General features: G+C 46.5%; 1 protein-coding gene across 2 annotated transcripts in view; it reads right to left on the reverse strand.

The window, feature by feature from the left end:
• Positions 1–2,006: 2,006 nt before the first annotated feature.
• LOC125434706 (discoidin, CUB and LCCL domain-containing protein 1-like) overlaps positions 2,007–18,802 on the reverse strand; it is a 69,580-nt gene continuing 52,784 nt past the window's right edge. For both annotated transcript variants that reach the window (XM_048500290.1, XM_048500291.1), the window contains exons 11-15: positions 15,753–15,845; positions 12,369–12,462; positions 11,305–11,342; positions 9,976–10,098; positions 2,007–4,901 (exon numbers count right to left, since the gene is read on the reverse strand). In XM_048500290.1, the coding sequence (XP_048356247.1) occupies positions 4,366–4,901; positions 9,976–10,098; positions 11,305–11,342; positions 12,369–12,462; positions 15,753–15,845 (884 nt within the window). In that variant the 3' untranslated portion in view covers positions 2,007–4,365. The remainder of the gene's footprint in view (positions 4,902–9,975; positions 10,099–11,304; positions 11,343–12,368; positions 12,463–15,752; positions 15,846–18,802) is intronic.

Consider the following 18,802-nt stretch of genomic DNA (forward strand, 5'->3'; position numbering starts at 1 on the left):
GTTACATTTTTTCCCTTTCAGTGTGGAAACCAAAAGTGCCTTACAGCCTGTTCTCCCTCCATCCCTTCTATCTGTCACAGCCACAGGCTATGCTTACAGTAGCAATTTAAGCTTCTCCCAGATCTTAGTTGGACCACTACAGCATGCTGGTGCTTTATGGGTCTCCAACATCCTAGTCCAGTGATGGCGAACCTTTTTGAGACCCAGTGCCCAAATTGCAACCCCAAACCCACTTATTTATCTCAAAGTGCCAACCCGGCAATTTAACCTGAATGCTGAGGTTTTAGTTTAGAAAAAAACGGTTGGCTCCCTCTTCCTCTGCCCCACCTGCTCAAGCAGGGGCCAGCCTGCTCTAGCCTCCAGCAAGTCCCGCGTGCACCACTCTGTGCCCCTCTAGCATCTCTGCCTCCTCTGCGCCCGCCTCGGGCAGCAGCCACCCGAAGCACAGGCACCAGGCCCATCGTCTTCAGAGACCCAGGCCAGCCTAGATGTGTGTGTGTGTGTGGGGGGGGGGTTGATTTTCCGCCCCCCCCAAATGATGAACTCTGTGTGCGCGTGCCCACAGAGAGGGCTCCGAGTGCCACCTCTGGCACCCGTGCCATAGGTTCGCCATCACCGTCCTAGTCATAGCCTAATAAAGAGTACTAAAGAACTTGTAAGCTTGCGTGCTTTTTTCTGTTATCCATGTTGGCCTTAACAAAAGTGTTTGAAGTGTTTTCTATTTTGGTTTGGAGGAATGCCAGGTAAATGCAGAACAAGACAAAATAGTATTTTCCAGTTCTCTGGAAATCAGGCTGACAACCCCCACCCCACTCTGCTTTAAACCTTGATCCAGATAAAGCATTCCGGAGCGCAAGCTTGCAAGTGCTGTTCTGCTGGTTGAAATGAAAGCTGATGTCGTGATTTAGGAAAATTATATAGTTTGCAACTATAGTGACTAAAAATAGGAATCTGTTACATGAAGGCTTATGCTAGAATAAGTTTTTACAATGAAGTAAACAGCCTAGGAGCCATTCCGTGCAGAGCTACTTCCGTTCAATGGGCTTGGACAGGGGTGGTTCTAATTAGGATCTCTTGGTAACGTGGCTAGTCCGCTGAAATATATTCAGGTTTAATTCTGTCATGCTGTTGAGCTCAGTCAGCATCAATGGTGGCTTCCTTACTATGGCAAACAATTATTCCTCTTTTTGGTAACTTATCTGTCACTCCATCAGTTGGGTGTGAGTCACATTTACTGGAATAGAATGGTTTCTCTTTTGCCTGGATCTATACTCTGGAATGTAATGAAACACACCTATGGCCTATTCCTGGAATAGTTTTTATTGGCGCATTATTCATGGATCTCTTACCTTGGGCCTTTTAGCTGTGCAGTGGGGCTGAACTGTGGTCTCCTTGCATTTCTCTGTTTACATGCAAAGAGGGGGCCCAGTCCTCCCCAAACTTATCTCAAAAGGCCTCTGTTTCCTGATTCTCTTAGCTTTGTCCCTCTTAAAGGCACAGATCACAAAACATTCAGTAGTCCCAATACTATGGACCTGATATTATCTCCCTCCCTTCCCCTCCACACACTCTCTCTCTCTCTTTCCCAACCTTTCTCTCGCTGCAGGAGAAAAGATTGCTTTTTTAAAAAGAGGCTTGTCTGAAAAAAGTTTTTAAAGGCCCTCCTGATAATCAGGGAGGGCAAAATCAGGGAGGGCAAATTCAGAGCAGGAGAGGTGAGCTGGAGCCAGAAACAGACTCTCCTTATGCTGTTCCTTGCAAAAGCCACCAGACCACGGCCAGACAGCCTGGAAAACCCAACCCAGCCAGTTGAATCGGTCGTGAAAGCCTTTGACAATACACAGAAAGGAGGGTCTGCAGATCTGGGTTTGAATTCCCATCTTGCTATGGAAACTCACTGAGTGATTCAGGGTCAGTCACATATTTCTGCCTTGCCTACCTCACAGGGTTGTAGTGAGGAGAAAAAAAGGAGAGGAAAATAATGTAAGCTGCTTTGGACCTCACTGTGGCATTTATTTTTTTATTAAGAGATTTAAAGAAGTGAACAATAATAAAGAATATACACAAAAACTATATTATAATAGGGGAACGGAGGTCTCCTGCTATCCGCTGTTCCAAATATAAACACGGTTAAAGATTTACCACTTGCTCCTTAGTTACAATTATGAAATTGTAGTTCAGTTAATTCTTAATTATCATTAGGGTTAAATAGGAGTCATACTTTTCGTTATTACATCCATTAATCTCCTAATCCTCAAATCAATTCATTCTTTTCCGTTTTTTTCAAAAAGGCTATCATGATTGCCAGTTAGCAATGAATGTTCTCTAATCAAAGAAATTTAGGTATCTCAGTCAATTCCAGTATCTTCACAAACCATTCTTCTATTAGACATATAGATGATGTTTTTAATTTTTGTGCATATAATATCCTTGTGGCTGGTGACAAATATAAAAACAAGATCCCATATATTTTTTTCAAACTGTCAATAAGACCTATAAGGAAAGTCTCGGTTTCATCTGTATATCAGGCTTTTAAATCTTCCGGACTATCAAGTGTATTTGTATCCATTCCTTAAAAGCTTTATTACAAGTCCACCATAAACAGTAAAGTGACCCTTCATGATGATCACATTTCTAACATGTTTTAAACATTTTAATGCATTTTTGCTAATTTCTCTGGTGACAATACCGACAATACATCACTTGATACAAATTCTCTTTGAGGCTGGAACTTAATGTAAATTTAAGACCCGTTAACCACATACTCTCCCACTGATCCATTTGTATATTATACCCAAAGTTACTTGTCCATTTTATCATACAATCTGCCACTCATTCTTCCTGTTTCAAATTTCATCAGAAATGTATACATTTTGGCAATAACACGACCATCGTTCGAACATTCGGACTTAGAACATTCAAAACCATGACATCTTTTATCTGCTTTAAATCTTTCTAATATTTGTGTATGACAGGTATACTCCTCTGCTACTAAATCTCTTCATTTCAGTTTGCATTTCCCCTAGAGGGAAGTCTAGGGGGATATGTTATCATGATATGTTACCACCTAATTTTGAATATAATTTCTCCTTTTTAAAAAAACCCTTATTGACTTTATCACGCCACAAACAGGAATTGCTATCCGAATTTCACTTTGGTTCCCACTGGGGAGAAAGGTGAAGTATAAATGTAGTAAATAAATAATAAATATAGCTAAAGAAGGGAGGTGAGGTAAAAGGTATGATGGTGAATGGCTGAGAAAGGGGCAAGGATACGGGAGTTGCCAGGAGGGAAAGAGGAAATAGTGTGGGGAGGGAGATACAGGTGAAAGTGTGGGGCCACCCACGAGTCCTTGAGGCTTCCTTACCATGAGGGTGGGTCTGGCCCAGTGGTCAGCGTCACATACCCAGGCCGTACTTTTCCCACATAGAGGCTGCATGGTAGGGGTGAAGCTGAAGATGGGGGAGGGGGAGTAGATAAATGTAGACTGGCTGTTGAGTGGGAAAGGGAGAAGGAAGCCAGAAAAGGGGAGAGGCTATGGAGGCTTCCAGGAAAGGGAAAGAGGAAACAGGGGCGGAGGGGTAAATGAGATGCCTCCCACAAGTTCTTGCAGGTTCCCACTTATATATATAGTAGGCATTTATTATTCACAAAAATTCATTAGAACAGCAAAGTAAGAAGATAAAGTTATATTACATATACAGTGGAACCTTGATAATCGTCGCCTTCGGTTTTTGCCAGTTGCCTCCCAGCCGTTTTTTTGCCTTGGTTTTCGCCAGGCGCCTCCGTTTTTGGCTATGCTTTTTGCGTAAATTTATGCTTTTTGCGTAAATTTGCTACGCCGTTTGCGTAGCGCATGTGCAAACGGCGTAGCTTCGGTTTTCGCCGGTTTCGGTTTTCACCGAGCATCGCCGGACAGATTACCGGCAAAAACCGAGGTTCCACTGTATATTTTGAGTTCCCTCCATACCATCTCTGGGATTACTTCCTGTACAATCCTAAGTATGTATACTCAGAAGTTACTCTCATTGAGCTCATTGGGACATGGGGTGCAATCCTGAGGACACTTTCTTGGGAGTAAGCCCCACTGAATAATGTGGCTCTGTTTCTGAGTAGAGCTGTTTAGGATTGGTGCTTGCAGTGGAGGTGTTTGTCAAATTAAAGGGGTGGATAGGAAATCCCAGCCAAGTCCATCAGGGGTTCAAGACAAAGGCTCCTCAGAAGCAGAGCATAGATGCCAGGAAACTCTATTTTCCTTTGCTGGTGAGAAAAACAGCCCTTGGTTAGATGACCTTCTGGTCACGAGCGGTGCTCCTTGGCATAATCCATCACTTTCTGTGGGCATTAGGCCTCTTTCTGTGTGGTTTAAAAAAGCTCGTGATAGACATGTGCAAGGGGGGAGTCCCTGAGCTGGACAGGGCATCCTTGCCGAGAGGTATCTGGCTGTGCAGCGGAGGATTCCTCTGGTGAGCTCAAGGTCCGATCACCTTGTAGTTCCCTGTGGGTGGTGGTTGCCGAGTCCTCCGGTATGCTGACTTTATCAGCTGCACTGTTTGGCTTCTCGGCAGGCCGCTGAGCAGGGCAGTCATATTGCATCTGGGGCTCAGGGCACCCTGGTGAACCCAAGGACCCTGGCTGGCTTTGGGAGGAGGGAATGACTTTGATGACACAGACGTTCCTCCAGAAAGGGGACCCCTCTGCCTCAGTGGGCTGGTCTGCGAACGGCGTGGCATACTCTGGCTCCGGCGGCAACGGTTCAGCATACTCATGGTATTTCCCTGGCACATCATAATGGTTCACCACTAGGGGGAGCGTGTAGCCTTCGTCCGGGTCCGGCTTGAACGTGGATGGTACCGTCTGACTGGTGGGGCTGACTTGCACTATATCCGGCTCAGCATATTCTGCAAAGGCAAAAATGGAAAACTCCGAGTCAAGACAAAAACACACAGACAAGGTTGTCAAGGTAGCCATATTGGTTCTGAGAAAAACCGTGTCCATTTTTATACTGTCTTTCCTCTGAGGCACAGATGTCAAACTCGTGGCCCTCCAGATGTTATGGACTACAGTTCCCACCATCCCCTTCCAGCATGATGCTGGCAGGGGATGATGGGAACTGTAGTCCATAACATCTGGAGGGCCGCGGATTTGACACCTATGCTCTAGGGAGCTCATGGTTTTCCCTTCCACCTTTTATTCTCACAACAACTCTGTGAGATAGAGCTGAGAGATGGGTGGGAATTGAAACAAGATTCTCATCCAGTGCTCTAATCATGACAGCATCCTGGTGTTCGGGGGTGCCTCTGATGATAGAGTCGCACTGAACTACCAAATCTAACAGCAACTGATAAGCCTGTCTTCCTCCATGAATTCAAAGGCAGTGTGTTGTAGTGGTTACAACAGAAATCAAGCCCAAGATTCAGATCTCAGTTCTTCCATGGGAGCTTGCTGGGAGCTTCCTGTTACTGTCTCTCCTGTTACTCTCTCTCAGCCTAACCTTCCTCTCAGTGTTATTATGCGAATAAAATGGAGGAGGGGGGGAATACTGGTATACTTGAAATGTTCTTCTGGGGGGAAAAACAGGTATAAACAAAAAAAAACCCCATCTTTTTAAAAGGCTGTATAAACGTGTGATCTTCACTGCAGTGCATTTCATTACATTAATGTGACTTCATTTAATAATTTCTCAAACTTGGGAAAGAATGAATGACAAGATTCCGAATGGCTCTTCTTGCTTGAACTTTAAGCACAGCATTATTTTGCCTGGCTCTCTAGTGCAACGAATCCGAGCAGCTTTCCTGAGTTATGTTCAAAGGACTGCCTAACTCTGGCCTGCTAACATGGCCCTCTTCTAGTGATCCTTCCATGCTTTAATGGATGTACTACTGATAGAAGTTCAACAGGTGAAGCTTTCCCCCTGCATCCCATCCTAGTAACAAATGGGTATAATGGGAATCAGTTTATTGAGCTGAAGGTGACATGGCCAAAGAGGGACAGAATTGCTCCAGAATCTGCTTTACTCAGAAGGGAGTAGAAGGGCAGATCTTCCACTGCCTTGCGGTTCTCTCCATTTGTGTAGGATGCCAGCCCCTTCTGAGAATGGCAGAGGATTACGTTCTGGGTACGCTTCCAATTTGTACTGGGTACCAGCCAAGTCAGAACGTTATGTCCGCCAGGCCCCAGAAATCCCTGTTGGATTTGGGGGTAGAGGGAAACTTTGCTTGTTCTATCGCCACAGAAAATGAGCCAGAAAAGTAGGAGAAACTGGACTTTAACCAAGTATCCTAGAACTAATTTCAAGCTAGGCCTGATCCTGCCAAAACTTCTTAGCTGTGATGCTGCAAGTGTCAGTCACATAACCATTGTATAGTCCAGGACACCAGTTTTGATCTTTCTCCTCCCTGTGGCCCTGCCAGCAGAAATGAGGTGGTTGGTGACTAAAGACACCCCCCCCCCCCCCCCCCGTGGTGACAGCTTGCTTGCTCTTTTAAGGCCCAGTTGGTGTCCACCATGCTGCCTGTTAGGCACCAAAACCAGACATTTTATTGAGCTGTTATATGGTTTGCTTCTTTTTGCACTGCTCAGTGGGGTTTTATCCCCATGGCTTTTTAAAATATTGATATTTTATGTTTTAATATTTTTACTTGTAAGCATATAATAAATTGTTACCCTTCTAACAGGTTGCTCTGGGCAGACACTGAGCTGCCTTACATTAAGTCAGACCCTTGGTCTATCACGGTCCATAGCACTGCCTAAGCTGACTGGCAGCAGCACTCCCGGATGTCGTGTTGAGGTCTTTCATAAAACCTCCTACCTGGTCCTTTTAATGGGAGATTTTAGGGACTTAACTTGGGGCCTTCTTAGAACCATAGAGTTGGAAGAGATCCCAAGGGCCAACAAGTCCAACCCTCTGCAATGCAGGAACACACAATCAAAGCACTCCTGACAGTTGGCCATTCAGCCTCTCTTTAAAGAAAGAGACTCCACCAGCTCCCAAGGTAGTGCATTCCACTGTCAAACAGCCTTTACTGCCAGAAAGTTTTTCTTGATGTTTAGGTGGAATCCCTTTTCCTTCATCTTTTCTCAATGCAAAGCAGGCACTCTACCACTCAGCCAAGGCAAATTAATATGATTTATCTCCTTTTTATCCTCACAACAACCTTGTGAAGTAGGTTAGCTTGAGATACGCTGGTCCAGAGAGCTGTGACTCAGTTTCACATCTTCCTAATCCTACACTGCTCTGTAGCTCTGGACACACACACACTCAGCAATTTGACACACCCAAGCTGTAATTTTTGCTCATTCAGGCATTACAAGCTGGACCCCCCCCCCCCCCCCGCAAAGCCCCCAGCTTCCTGTTCATGGTCTGAATGGCACAGGCATCAGCTGCTCCAAGATATAGATGTTTGCTAATGGCTCCGGGTCCCTTTTCCTACCCCCATCCCATCCTGCTCAGCATCATGGAATGAAATCGGAGAAGAAAATCAATGGGCCAAGTGTTTGTATCCATCTGCATGGAACAAGTGGAGTGAATTTGCTGCTTTGGGGCTGTCCTCAGAAGACAGGGCTTCATCTGGACAATGGGCAGCATTGGCTGGAGTTTAATTTATGGGCAAACCAATCCTGTAGCTCGGAATTAATCTTTTGTCTGCTTCATAAGGAGGAACAAACAAGCCATTGAAGAGATGCCTTTGGAACTGGATCCTTCCTCTTCCTCGTGCTGTATCTTGGGAGACTGTGGGTGTATTCCAGATACTGAGGCTTGTAAATACACAGAGATAGTCATGGATTCTCTATTTCCACTCAGTACCTTTTGTGTCGTTGTTGTATGAAGCAAGGATTGTCTATTTCGACTGCATAACCTTTGCTTCAGTTCACATTTGACATATTTGAAATTGCATAAATTGAATGGAGGGAGGGGACAGCGTGATCATGTATTAGGGTGTTCTTATGTTAGAGTGGATTGCATTCTTCTTACAGTTTCTGCAGCTAGGGAACAACAGTGTATAATAGCAAGATGATATCAATTCATCATTTTTACACGCTAAATTTTGTGGACCAATCCAGACCTAAAAACTGGGAAGAAATTTTTTTATAGAAGGATTAGATTGACAGTGATGTTTACATTGGGCCACTGTAGATTGTGATGGTGAGTTTTTGTCATTTTCTCAGCTGAGGTCTAGATATGACTTGTCACCTTCTTCAGAATGACAGTATTTACAGTTGCAACATTTTTTGGTATCTAAAATAGTGTCTCAGAATCCTCTTTGCTCCAGGAAACAATCAAGGTAGAAAATGAAACTGGCAATATTTAGTTTATACATATCTGATGTCAGTTAATAAATATGATATCCTCAGTCTCAGGAATTAATGGAATAAGGAGTTTGATCACCCAGGAGCATAGCGCCCACCGGAACAGGGGGGTCAACTGTCCCCGGGTGCAACGGCCAGGGGGCAAAATCGCCCCCACCCCCCTCCTCCCCATGCTGAACTGGAAGAGCTGTGTTGGTGCGGAGGAGGCACCTAAAGACAGGGCCGTGCACTCTGCAGGGGGCCTGATAGAGCAGAGGCACAGGGTGCCCCCCATGTTACAAAATAGCTTGTGCCTGGGCCACCTGCCCCCCAAGCCCTGCCCCCCGGCCTCTGTGCAGGCTGGCTTTTGCCCTCTCCAGGCCCTGGGAACAGCAGGAGCTGGTGTGCAGCAGGGCGGGACTTGGCGCCCCTGAGCCCTGCCCCCCGAGTTCCGTCCTTGGGCGGGGGGGGGGGGCACAGAAGGTTTTGTCCCCAGGTGCCATTTCCCCCCGATACGCCTCTGAGATCACCCTGTTGTGCCAAAAAAAATGGGATATGGCCTTAAAGTTTAGACTTGCTCCCTCCGTGGATATTGCTGAGGCTTATGCTGCAAAAAAAATTATGTTTAGGATACACTTGGATACCACAGTGACTCTTTAGTAAAGAACTGAGTAAAATGTCTAATTGTTGGCCCCATTAACTCACAAGATGCATCCCTTTAACATTTGCTTTGGGAGTGTCCAGTCATTCAGTTTCTTGGGGAAGAAGTTATTACAGATGTCAGTTTTGTATTAGAATGTTCATTGTTTTCGAGGATGCTTATAGACTTTTAAACTACCTGTTCTCACTCCTCCACATGAGCAGCAGACTCTTATCTGGGGAACTAGATTTGTTTCTCTACTCTTCCACATAAAGCCTGCTGGGTGACCTTGGGCTACTCTCTCAGAACTCTCTCAGCCCCACCAGCCTCACGAGGTGTCTGTTGTGGGGAAAGGAAGGGAAAGGAGTTTGTAAGTTGCCTTGAGTCTCCTTGCAGCTGAGAAAAGCAAGATATAAATCCAAAATCTTCTTCTGTTCAAGGCTAACCAATGGTTTTTAAAAAATGGACCTTCTGTATCTTGACCACAGCTAAAAGACTTGTATTACCTGTTTAGCGCTGGAAAGATAAAAGCCCACTGTGGGTGATTCAATGGATTAAAGACCTTAGAACTCTTATCAATATTTGAATGCATGATACATAGACATCAATTGCGTATGGACTTGTTTTTAGATATTTGGAAACTGTTTATAGAGACTTATAGCTTAGATTTCCTGATGGGGAATGGATGGATGGGCTATCTAGTGCCCTTTCCACCTTTAGGAATCCATGACTGGATGATGTTTTTAATCTGTATTCTACATATTAATGTTATGCATTTTCTGACTTCTCTTTGTAACAGCCCTCCCACCCTCTTCTGCTGTTTGTAGGTTTGGCTATAATTTTCTATACCAGCTGAACAGATCTTCATTCATCTGGGGTCTTAATTAAAAATGCCCCTGCCTAAATAAATGTGTTTGCCTTGCAGGTGTCACAAGACTCTTTCTTTTGGCTGCAACAGATGAATCACCTGGAATTTGTCTTCAATGATATACTCAAGGATGGGTCCCCTGGTGGCTTTCAGCTAGCCTAGCACAGTCGTGACCTACCTGGTGACAGAGCTTCGTTGAGGTCCGCGGAGGCCCCTGCCCCAGGGAATGAGGCCATTTCTGAAGTGGACTGTTGCAGGCTACGTCTGGAACAGATCTGGCTAGCCTCTGTTGTTGGGCAGCCTACAGCAGAATCGAAGATCAACAGGAGAGGTCAGTGAACAGCCTGAAGCAACTGCACTTTGCAAAGAGAACCCTGCAATATCTGGGATGAAGATGTGAATATGCACGTAGCTGCCTTATACTGAACTGATCCATTGATCCATGAGGGTCAGTGTTGTGGAGGCTGTCCAGGGGCTCAGGCTGAGATCTTCCACATCACCTCCTGCCCTATCAATTAAATTGGAGATGGCAGGGATTGAACCTGGGACCTTTTGCATGCCAAGTAGATGGTATACAACTGACCAGTGTTTTCAAGTCTGTGCTAATAGCGACTTTACTGTGAATGGCAATCTCCACCCAGGGGTAGAAATAACAGAAAATGCCTCTGAGTGCCAGAGTTAAAAGAAGAAGAGTTGGATTTATATCCCCCCTTTCTCTCCTATAGGAGACTCAAAGGGGTTGACAATCTCCCTTCCCTTCCTCTCCCTCCCTCCCCCCACAACAAACACCCTGTGAGGTGAGTGGGGCTGAGAGACCTCCAAAGAACTGTGACTAGACCAAGGTCACCCAGCTGGCATGTGTTGGAATGCACAAGCTAATTTGGGTCCCCAGATAAGCCTCCGCAGTTCAAGTGGCAGAGCGGGGAGTCAAACCCGGTTCTCCAGATTAGAGGGCACTTGCTCTTAACCACTACACCACTGCTGCTCTGTATTAAGCAGTAAAGAAAACAATATTAAATGTTTTTTAGATTTTTTAAAATAGACTAGGGGTACTCAGTGGCTCTTAGATATGCTACCTGTGGCTCTTCTGGATACTGCTCCCCACTGTAGCACCTACCCCAGGGAAGTGAGCAGGGGTATTGCCCAGTAGACCTTGCGTTTGGCTGCTGGTTTCTACTTTGAACCAGCCACTGGTGAAGGAGCTGGAGAATGGGTAAGCTGTGAGTCTCTCTGAGTTGGGTAAGCTGTGATGGGTAAGTTGTAAGTCTGTGATCCCAGGAGGAAAAAAGACAGGTACCTAGGTTCTGACTGTGTTTTTCTTTAATTGGGGTTTAAAGCAGCCAAGGGGAGAGACATTTTTGACCAGGGAATCAGTATGAGTGAAAAGTTGGCCTCTCCCCTAGCCCCATGGTCCTGATCCGTATTCCCCCTCCTCCCACAATCACTGTTACTGGCCAAATTGCACATTTGTTGTTCTAGATCTTATGTGTGCCGTTGGATGGTTTACCTTTTATGAGGCCACAGTCCTGATCTACTGCTGTCTTCCTGCCAAGGGAGAGAGAAGACCAAATTAGTTGTTGCACGGAGGATTAAGAACCCCCACTCCCCTGCCCCCACTTGCTGCAAAAATATAATACAGTTTTGTGGACCACGCTTTAAAGAAAAAGTGTTGAAAACCACCTCTAATTTTCAGTGTGAAGAAGCCCACCCAGCTACAGACCGGCACCCAAACAGTTTGCACCAGGGTTGCAACAAAGCAGCCGATGTCTTGTGCACACTGGAAGCATGAATGTGCAATGTAGTCCTTGACAACTACCCCATGGTTCCTGCAAACTCTTTTTTTTAATTGGGGTTGAAGGCAATCTGCTTATGGTGAGAATCTTCATGAGGGTAACTACTGTCTATATATCCAGTGTGTCATGGTGTTGCAAGGTATATACTCCAAGCTAAATGTCTTATTGTCTTTTTCCTCACAGCTGCCTGTTCCACTCCATCTGCAGAGGTGGAGGTGTGTGGTGCAAACTGGTATATCATCTCTGCTCTTTCAGTGCTGGCACTTTGCCTCAAATGCTCTCCCACTCTGCCCGTGACACCTGCTTTTCTGTCCTTTAGTTACCAAACCAAAAGGTACCTTTTTACCAAACTTTCAACTAAGGGATTCTCTCTCTCTCTCTTTTTGCTGTTTTTAATCTGCTTCTAGCCCAAGAACTCTGTGGGGGATAGTTTTCAGATGCTGAATCTTGTCTATGCTATTTTTATACCCCACCCCCCCAACCCCGGTTGCAGTAATTCTTTTATAAAATGGTTTTACTGTATTGTTTTAACTTCATTAGTTGCCTCGAGCCGATCTCTGGAGAGATGGTGTGTGAACTTGACAAATAAATAAATGTCAGCCTCTTTGCGGAAACTGTTTGGGTTGGACATTTCTTTGCTCCAAATTTGGTATTCCTGTTATGTTCATATCAACAGGAGATTCTAGGAAGGATACACAGTGTTCCTTGTGATGTCTGCCAAGGTTAGGAGACTCCCCCCACCCCAACTGCTCGCCCAAGGAAGGGAAGATTTACTTACCTCTTCTTCTTAAGGCAGAGAAAAGCCAGGAGCAGAAGGGCAGAGGAGATAAGTACAAAGCCTCCGATCAGCAACATCACTAATAGTGGAGGACCTGAGTAAGAAGGGAGGTGTCAGAAAAAAAGAAAATCCTAGGTTTCTGCCCTGAGCCCTGAATCAGTACTCAGCAAACAGGAATAAAGTCTAATATTAAGGAGTTGGCTGATGGCCTACTGAGCATAAGTGTAATTAATGGTATGCTGCAGATTTGTGTATCATACATGTCTCTATCAATCAAGTTGCTTAGGCTGGAGTGCTGTTTTGATGTCCTAGTTTTGTTCTTTTTAAACTGGGGGTGCATTCAAAGGTTGTGTTGCAAAAGTGGTGGGCCTTAGCGCATCACAAGTGAAGAACCACAAACGAAATCTCTCTGCGATGCATGTATTTTGCTAGATCTTCATTCACTTGGGAACACAGACTTTGTTTGCATTGGAAGCCATGGCGACTGGGTCATGGAACAAACTTAAATCTCTTAAGAATGCAAAACAGGAAATATTGGCTGGTTTGCGGATCAACCAGATTTATTCATTACATATTCTGCTTACCAAAGGTCATTTGAAATAGTTTTATGCATAGAAGTAAAACAGGAGGTCATGGAACACTTATGTATGTGCAGGCTGTCGGGTATATGACCTCTACAAACAAGGCTCAGTTGTAAAACATGCTGTTCTAAGCGTAGTTACATTCCCCACTGAAGGCAGTGACTTAACAGGGTTTTCTAATTGTTTATGTGTATTTAATTGTAGGGAATTCCTGCCAGCTTCACCTTGAGCCCGGACTTTGTTGGGAAAAGGGCAGGAGGAGTAGAAACTAAAACAAATAAAATTAACCTTGGACATCAAAACCTGCTTACAACTGTAATGGTCAATCTCCTTGTACACATTTCGCCAGGCTAAAGCAATGCTTACCTAGAGTTCCTTTAATCTACGTAATGGGTTGGACTTCTGCAAAGCACTACTTTGCCATTTTAACGTGGACAGTGGAAGTGGTTTGGTCTTGTTTTGTCACTGTCTTTCACTATTGTCATGTCTGTAACCCACTAAGAACTTCAGAGAGGAGGAAGTTGTGCAAGACAGCGCCAGAGAAGAAGCAGAGAGGCAGGAGCTGCGGGGGTTGGACTCAGACTCCAGGGACTTGTCCAGTGTGCTGTCAGGGCTGCTTACTGTCAGAGATGGCAGCCAGACCAAGCTCTCCTATCCAATAGGCCCCCCTCAAGCTGAGGAATGACACTCACACTGGAGGGCCCAATGAGATCTACTGAAATCAGCTGACTGAAAAAAATGGTCAATGAGAGTTGACCTGAGGGTATAACGCTGTTATTTTCAGGCTGGGCCCTTTGGTTTGAAGACTCTGCTGCAGGTTGGTATCCCACCCTCCCTTCTGTTTGGCCTTGATTTGCCTTGGACAACAGTCTGTTCAACCTTGAAATGCCCCTTGTGTACTAACATAACTTCTACTGGGCCCTCTGGACCTGTTGTCTGTCTCTCACCCTGAGGTTACCTGGCCTCTGGCCTGACTAGGACTTCTCTACCAAGCTTGTGCTTGATGTGAACTGTGCATACACTCGGGACTGGCTGGCTGTGTTTCACTTTATGTTCAAGGCAAGGGAAATAGCTCGATGGGAAATACAAACATCTCCTGCCAAACAGGAAAGGGTGCTCATTCGACTATGTTTAACTAGGCACAGGAGATAGCATTGTTTTTGTAAGCAAGATGCTATTACTGGGTTGTAGAAGGTGGCTTATGTACAGCAATGGTGCCGGTTGAGATCAGGCATGACCATCATCTCTGTTTGCATGCTGCATTCCTGAATGAGTGATGCATGAGAGACGTTCCTTCTCATGGTTGTAAACTGCAATATGCTGAACACTGTGCAGTTCTGTGTTGAGTAACTGTTCACGTGTGTTGGTTTCAACGTCTGAGCTGGTGTGCCAAAACTAATTTTAAAAACCACATTAAAACTATGAAATGTGACCAGTTTGATAGGCAATAAAGTTAAATCATAAGAACATAATAACTGTGGTAGAAAACAATTTCAAGAAGCCATGCAAGATTTTAATCCGTGCTCTAACAGCCTCCATATACAAGCAGCGAAATGCTGTGCATGATACAAGTCAGTGTAAAAGAATCAGCAAAAAACAAAAAAACAAAGGAAGTGCTTCTTACAAAGTTCTGAGCATGTGAAACTGCCTTTTAGCCAAGTCATTTGGGGGCAGGGCTTAGTGGTGGGGCATTTGCTTTGCTTGCAGAAAGTTCCAGGTTTAATTCCCAGCATCCCCAGTTGAAAGGACCTAGAAACACCCCTGCCTGAGACCTTGGACAGCCACTACCAGTCTGAGTAGACAATACTGACCTTGATGGAACAATGCTGTGATTCAGTATAAAGTGGCTTCATGTATATGTCTACTCTGACCAGCACCAGCTCTCCAGGCACTCAGGCAGGAAAAGTTCTTTCCCAACACCTGCTCCCACAGGCCTGTTATGCCCATACAGACACACACACACAATAGAATTATTCCTGAGATCTCAGATTCCTCTTCTGGATACTTTGAATGTGTGGGAGAAGGGGTCATGCATTCTACTGCAGATGTAAACAAATGCCCTTGCATGTATCCAGGTTCACGCATACACAGAACACACACAGCTACTGAGGTGGTAGAAGAAACTACCTTAAACTGCCTGTGAAATGTGCCTGGTAAACAGAAAGTTTAAACAGTGGACAGAGAGACTGGGTTAGAAGCTTTCTCCCTGCTGCAGATGCGTAGCGGCAATGGGGACATCAGGGTGGCTTGTCATGGACATCACCATTGCCATCACATGTCGGGGGTGGGGCGGGAGGGGGCACGCGGGCAACTCATGCCCCGGGGGCAGTTCCCCCTCCCTTCGTCAGTTGGTGTTCAGAAGGCTGGCCAACCAACTTTATAACAAGCCTGAGTAAAAGAAAGGTCTTAAACTGGAGCCCAAACCTCAAATGAATTGGTTCCCTTGCCAGGCTAAGCCCAAAGCCACAGCGAAAAAGACTCTGTCAACCCTTATTTCAAACCAAGGAAATCCACAGAGCAGCACCATCGATAAAGATGTTCTTCTGGGCATAAATAGCTCTTCAAGTACCATGATCCCAAGTCAGGTAAGGCTGTTAGAATGTAATAGCCATTCATGTGAGAAGTTTTTTACATGTATGTACGGGTTGTGTGTCCAGGTGGGATGGCTGGTAGGAGTCCACGTGCCTGATGTTTGCAACATAGTAAGCATCCGTTGAATGCAAGGTGAGAAGGTAGAACCAGTGCTCCTGCTCTGACCATGAGGAAAAACAATTTATTAGAAACAGAATTTGGAAAGCCTTACCTTTTTTCTCAGGACTGATTACTATTCCAGGATTTGGGGTGAAAATGGTCGGAATGCTGGTTAGGACAGGAATCGCCTTGGGGCCTCTGCGGACTGCAAAAAATGGGATTGCATAAGGACTTTGAACATACTCTGCCACGAGTGCTTTGGAGCGGGCTGCAGGCTGGGCACAGATAAGCATTTGCATGACACATTCTACATTTTCGCTTGGATGTTTGTACATACAATGGTTTGGGTTGCTGCTGCCAATAAATACTTTACAGTTCAGCAAACAAAAATTATAAATTTGGTGCCATACCCTCAATACAACACATGATGCAGTTGAAAAACAGATTTGACCATGTTTTCTAGAGATAATTTAGTTTGGCTTTTTGGCTCCATCCTTTGAACTCTCCTTTTCTCTCTTTTGATACTTACCCATCATTGCCCTCATGCTTTCTGAGCTACCTTGAATGCACCCCATGCCTGTGAAAGTTGCAAGCAGGTGGGGCAGAAAGAGGAAACGCGGGTGCCAGAAATCTCCAGAATACTGAATTCTGTGTCCAGAACTTGCAGCATTGGAATGGGAGAACATACAGAAATTTGAATAAAACCTATGTCTGCAGGCACCAGAAGGCCTTTAACACAGCTCTCTTCCTTTGGGCTTGGCCATTACTGGTCCCCATTGGCCCTGCACAGCTCTTTGCGGTTTTTACTTGCTGAGACTCTGAGCAAGAACCATGCAACATACCCAAGGATAAAAGAAACAGATTGTGTCTTTCAGCATCGTGTTGTGTGAGAAGGCATACAGCAAGGTTGAATTCTGACTTATGTAGTAATGCACTGCTGACCCAGCAGCACCGTGGTAGAACGTTGGAACGCCAACGGACCTACGGCCTTCTGGTCGCACCGCACCCCCACTCCTCATCCCCCTATGAGTCACGGGTCATGAACTGTCTGGCTCAGTCACCGGGCGCAGGGACAATGGTCTTGCCCCCAGGTGAGGATTAGGCTCAGACGCTTACGCTCCTCTCCGCACGTAGCCAGGTGAGATCATGCATCACATGATGATCTCCCGCCTCCCGCTCTCCCGGAACTCCCCCCGGTCCTCCCTCCTACACGCCCCCGATAGAATAACAATAAAAGGTGCCAGGAACCGGCACGCGGGAGACTCGCTAGGAACACGGACCTCCGGGCTCCCGCTGCTGGCGATCTCCACCAGATGTTATCTCCGCGTCTCGTCTCGTTCTTACGCTGACCACGTGGGTCGACTACAAGCTGGTGCCGAAACCCGGGAATCCTCGAACCTCCACCCTGCTCACCGTCGCCTGGGAAAGGGCCGCGATACCGAAGTCCGCTGGATCGGCGCATCCAGGGACCACCGTTTCGGTATCGCCTGTCCTTAGAATCGGCTCTACTGGGACAAGGGAAGGGCAGTCTCTCGTCCTCACCGGTGAGTATGGGAGCCTGCAAAAGCAGGGCTTATGACCAGGAAAAGTTTTGAACTGAAAGCGTTAGCGAAATGCGGCAGGGTCCCCGTAAAGAGAAGGGAGCTGCGCAAATTGGTTGAGGAGATTGAAGCTCAGTGTCCATGGTACCCAGAGGGGGGGACATTGAATCTTAAGGACTGGGAAAACATCGGGCGCACTCTTCGCACAGAGCCTCGAGGACCCATCTTTTACTATGATAAAGCCATGAGAAAACTAAGAGGCCATCAGCCTGCAGAGCTATGGCTCCCTTGCCACAGGAACCTGTCGATATACCACTTTCAGTTTCAACCCCGGAATCTTATGTATCCACTAAATTGGACGCCTGTCCTCCTTCTGCCCCCCTTGCTCCTTCGCCCATTTCAAACTCTCCCGCGGCTCAGCCGCCCCCCTCCCCTTGCTCCGCCTTCATTTTCCAAAGCCACCGCACCTCCGTCGGCGCCACGTATTGTGTCAGGGTTTCACCAAGTCTCGCAGATCCTCTTGGAGTCCCTCCTCAGCAAAGGAAGGAAACCCTGACGGAAGACGATGCCGATATTGTGGTCATTACACCCCAGCCATTTCTAGATACCGATGGAGAGGATGGCGTTGTCCGGCGGGTTGTCGAGTACCGCCCCTTAAGCCACGACATCACACACTCCAGTTCCGCAATTGGTTCGGGACGTAGGAGTCACAAGAGCCTATGGGTAGGCATGCTAGAGGCAGCCTCGAGGAATCACTTAATGGTTCCTTTACCACTTGGGAAGACAACATTCCGCATTTGCTGATGTCCACTTGCTCAATTTGGCCTCTGAGATGTACCTAGTTCCGACTCCACTGCCCAGCAAGGCAGCCGCCTCTGGCGGAGGTTAAAAGCAGAGAGTCGCAACTGTCGATGCCTTCGGCAACCCCAACAATCAGATTGTCCTACCTGAGGCCATCCTTACGTTCGCCTCCGAGTGTGCTTTCAGAGGCGTTTGTCAAGGTTCCCAATGCCGGCCAGCCCACCCAGAGCTTCTCCACCATCCGGCAAAAACCCCAAGAACCCTATGCCGAGATGGCTGAGCGGGTTCCAGGAAACTGCAAAAGGCAGGTTGACATCTTGGTAGTCGCTCAGTGCGGGCCCCCAGCACAGAGGTGGGCCTCAGCAGTTGCCCAGGGATGCAGAGCCCAGAGGCTGGCCCTGGCCTTTCCCTCCAAGGCTTGCCAGGATGAAGGTTCACACTCAAGGATCAACCTCTCTCCCTCTTCCTCTTGAACACCCCCCCTCTCCCAACCGGAGTCCTAGGGTACACTCGACCGCCACAAACCTTCTTGGTCGAATGGCTCTACCTACCTCATGTGCCCGCAAAAAATCTCTCCACCCCGGGCCAGCTTTACGCAGACCTCATCAACCAAGGGCGTCAGCGCACTATGGTAATGTTGGGTTGGGACCCTGAGAAAATCGTCATGCTTCTAAACAGAGCAGAAATCCAGCATGTCTTGAACGCTCCTTCACATTTCCTGCTGGCCCTGGTGGATTTTGTGGGGGAGATCCTCTTCCACCTCCCCCCAGACCCTCGCCTCACTCTCCTCCACTCTACCCCCTGTCCCGTTCGGCCTTTA

The sequence above is a fragment of the Sphaerodactylus townsendi genome, linkage group LG06 (genome assembly GCF_021028975.2).
Source record: "Sphaerodactylus townsendi isolate TG3544 linkage group LG06, MPM_Stown_v2.3, whole genome shotgun sequence".
Classification (NCBI taxonomy): domain Eukaryota; kingdom Metazoa; phylum Chordata; class Lepidosauria; order Squamata; family Sphaerodactylidae; genus Sphaerodactylus; species Sphaerodactylus townsendi.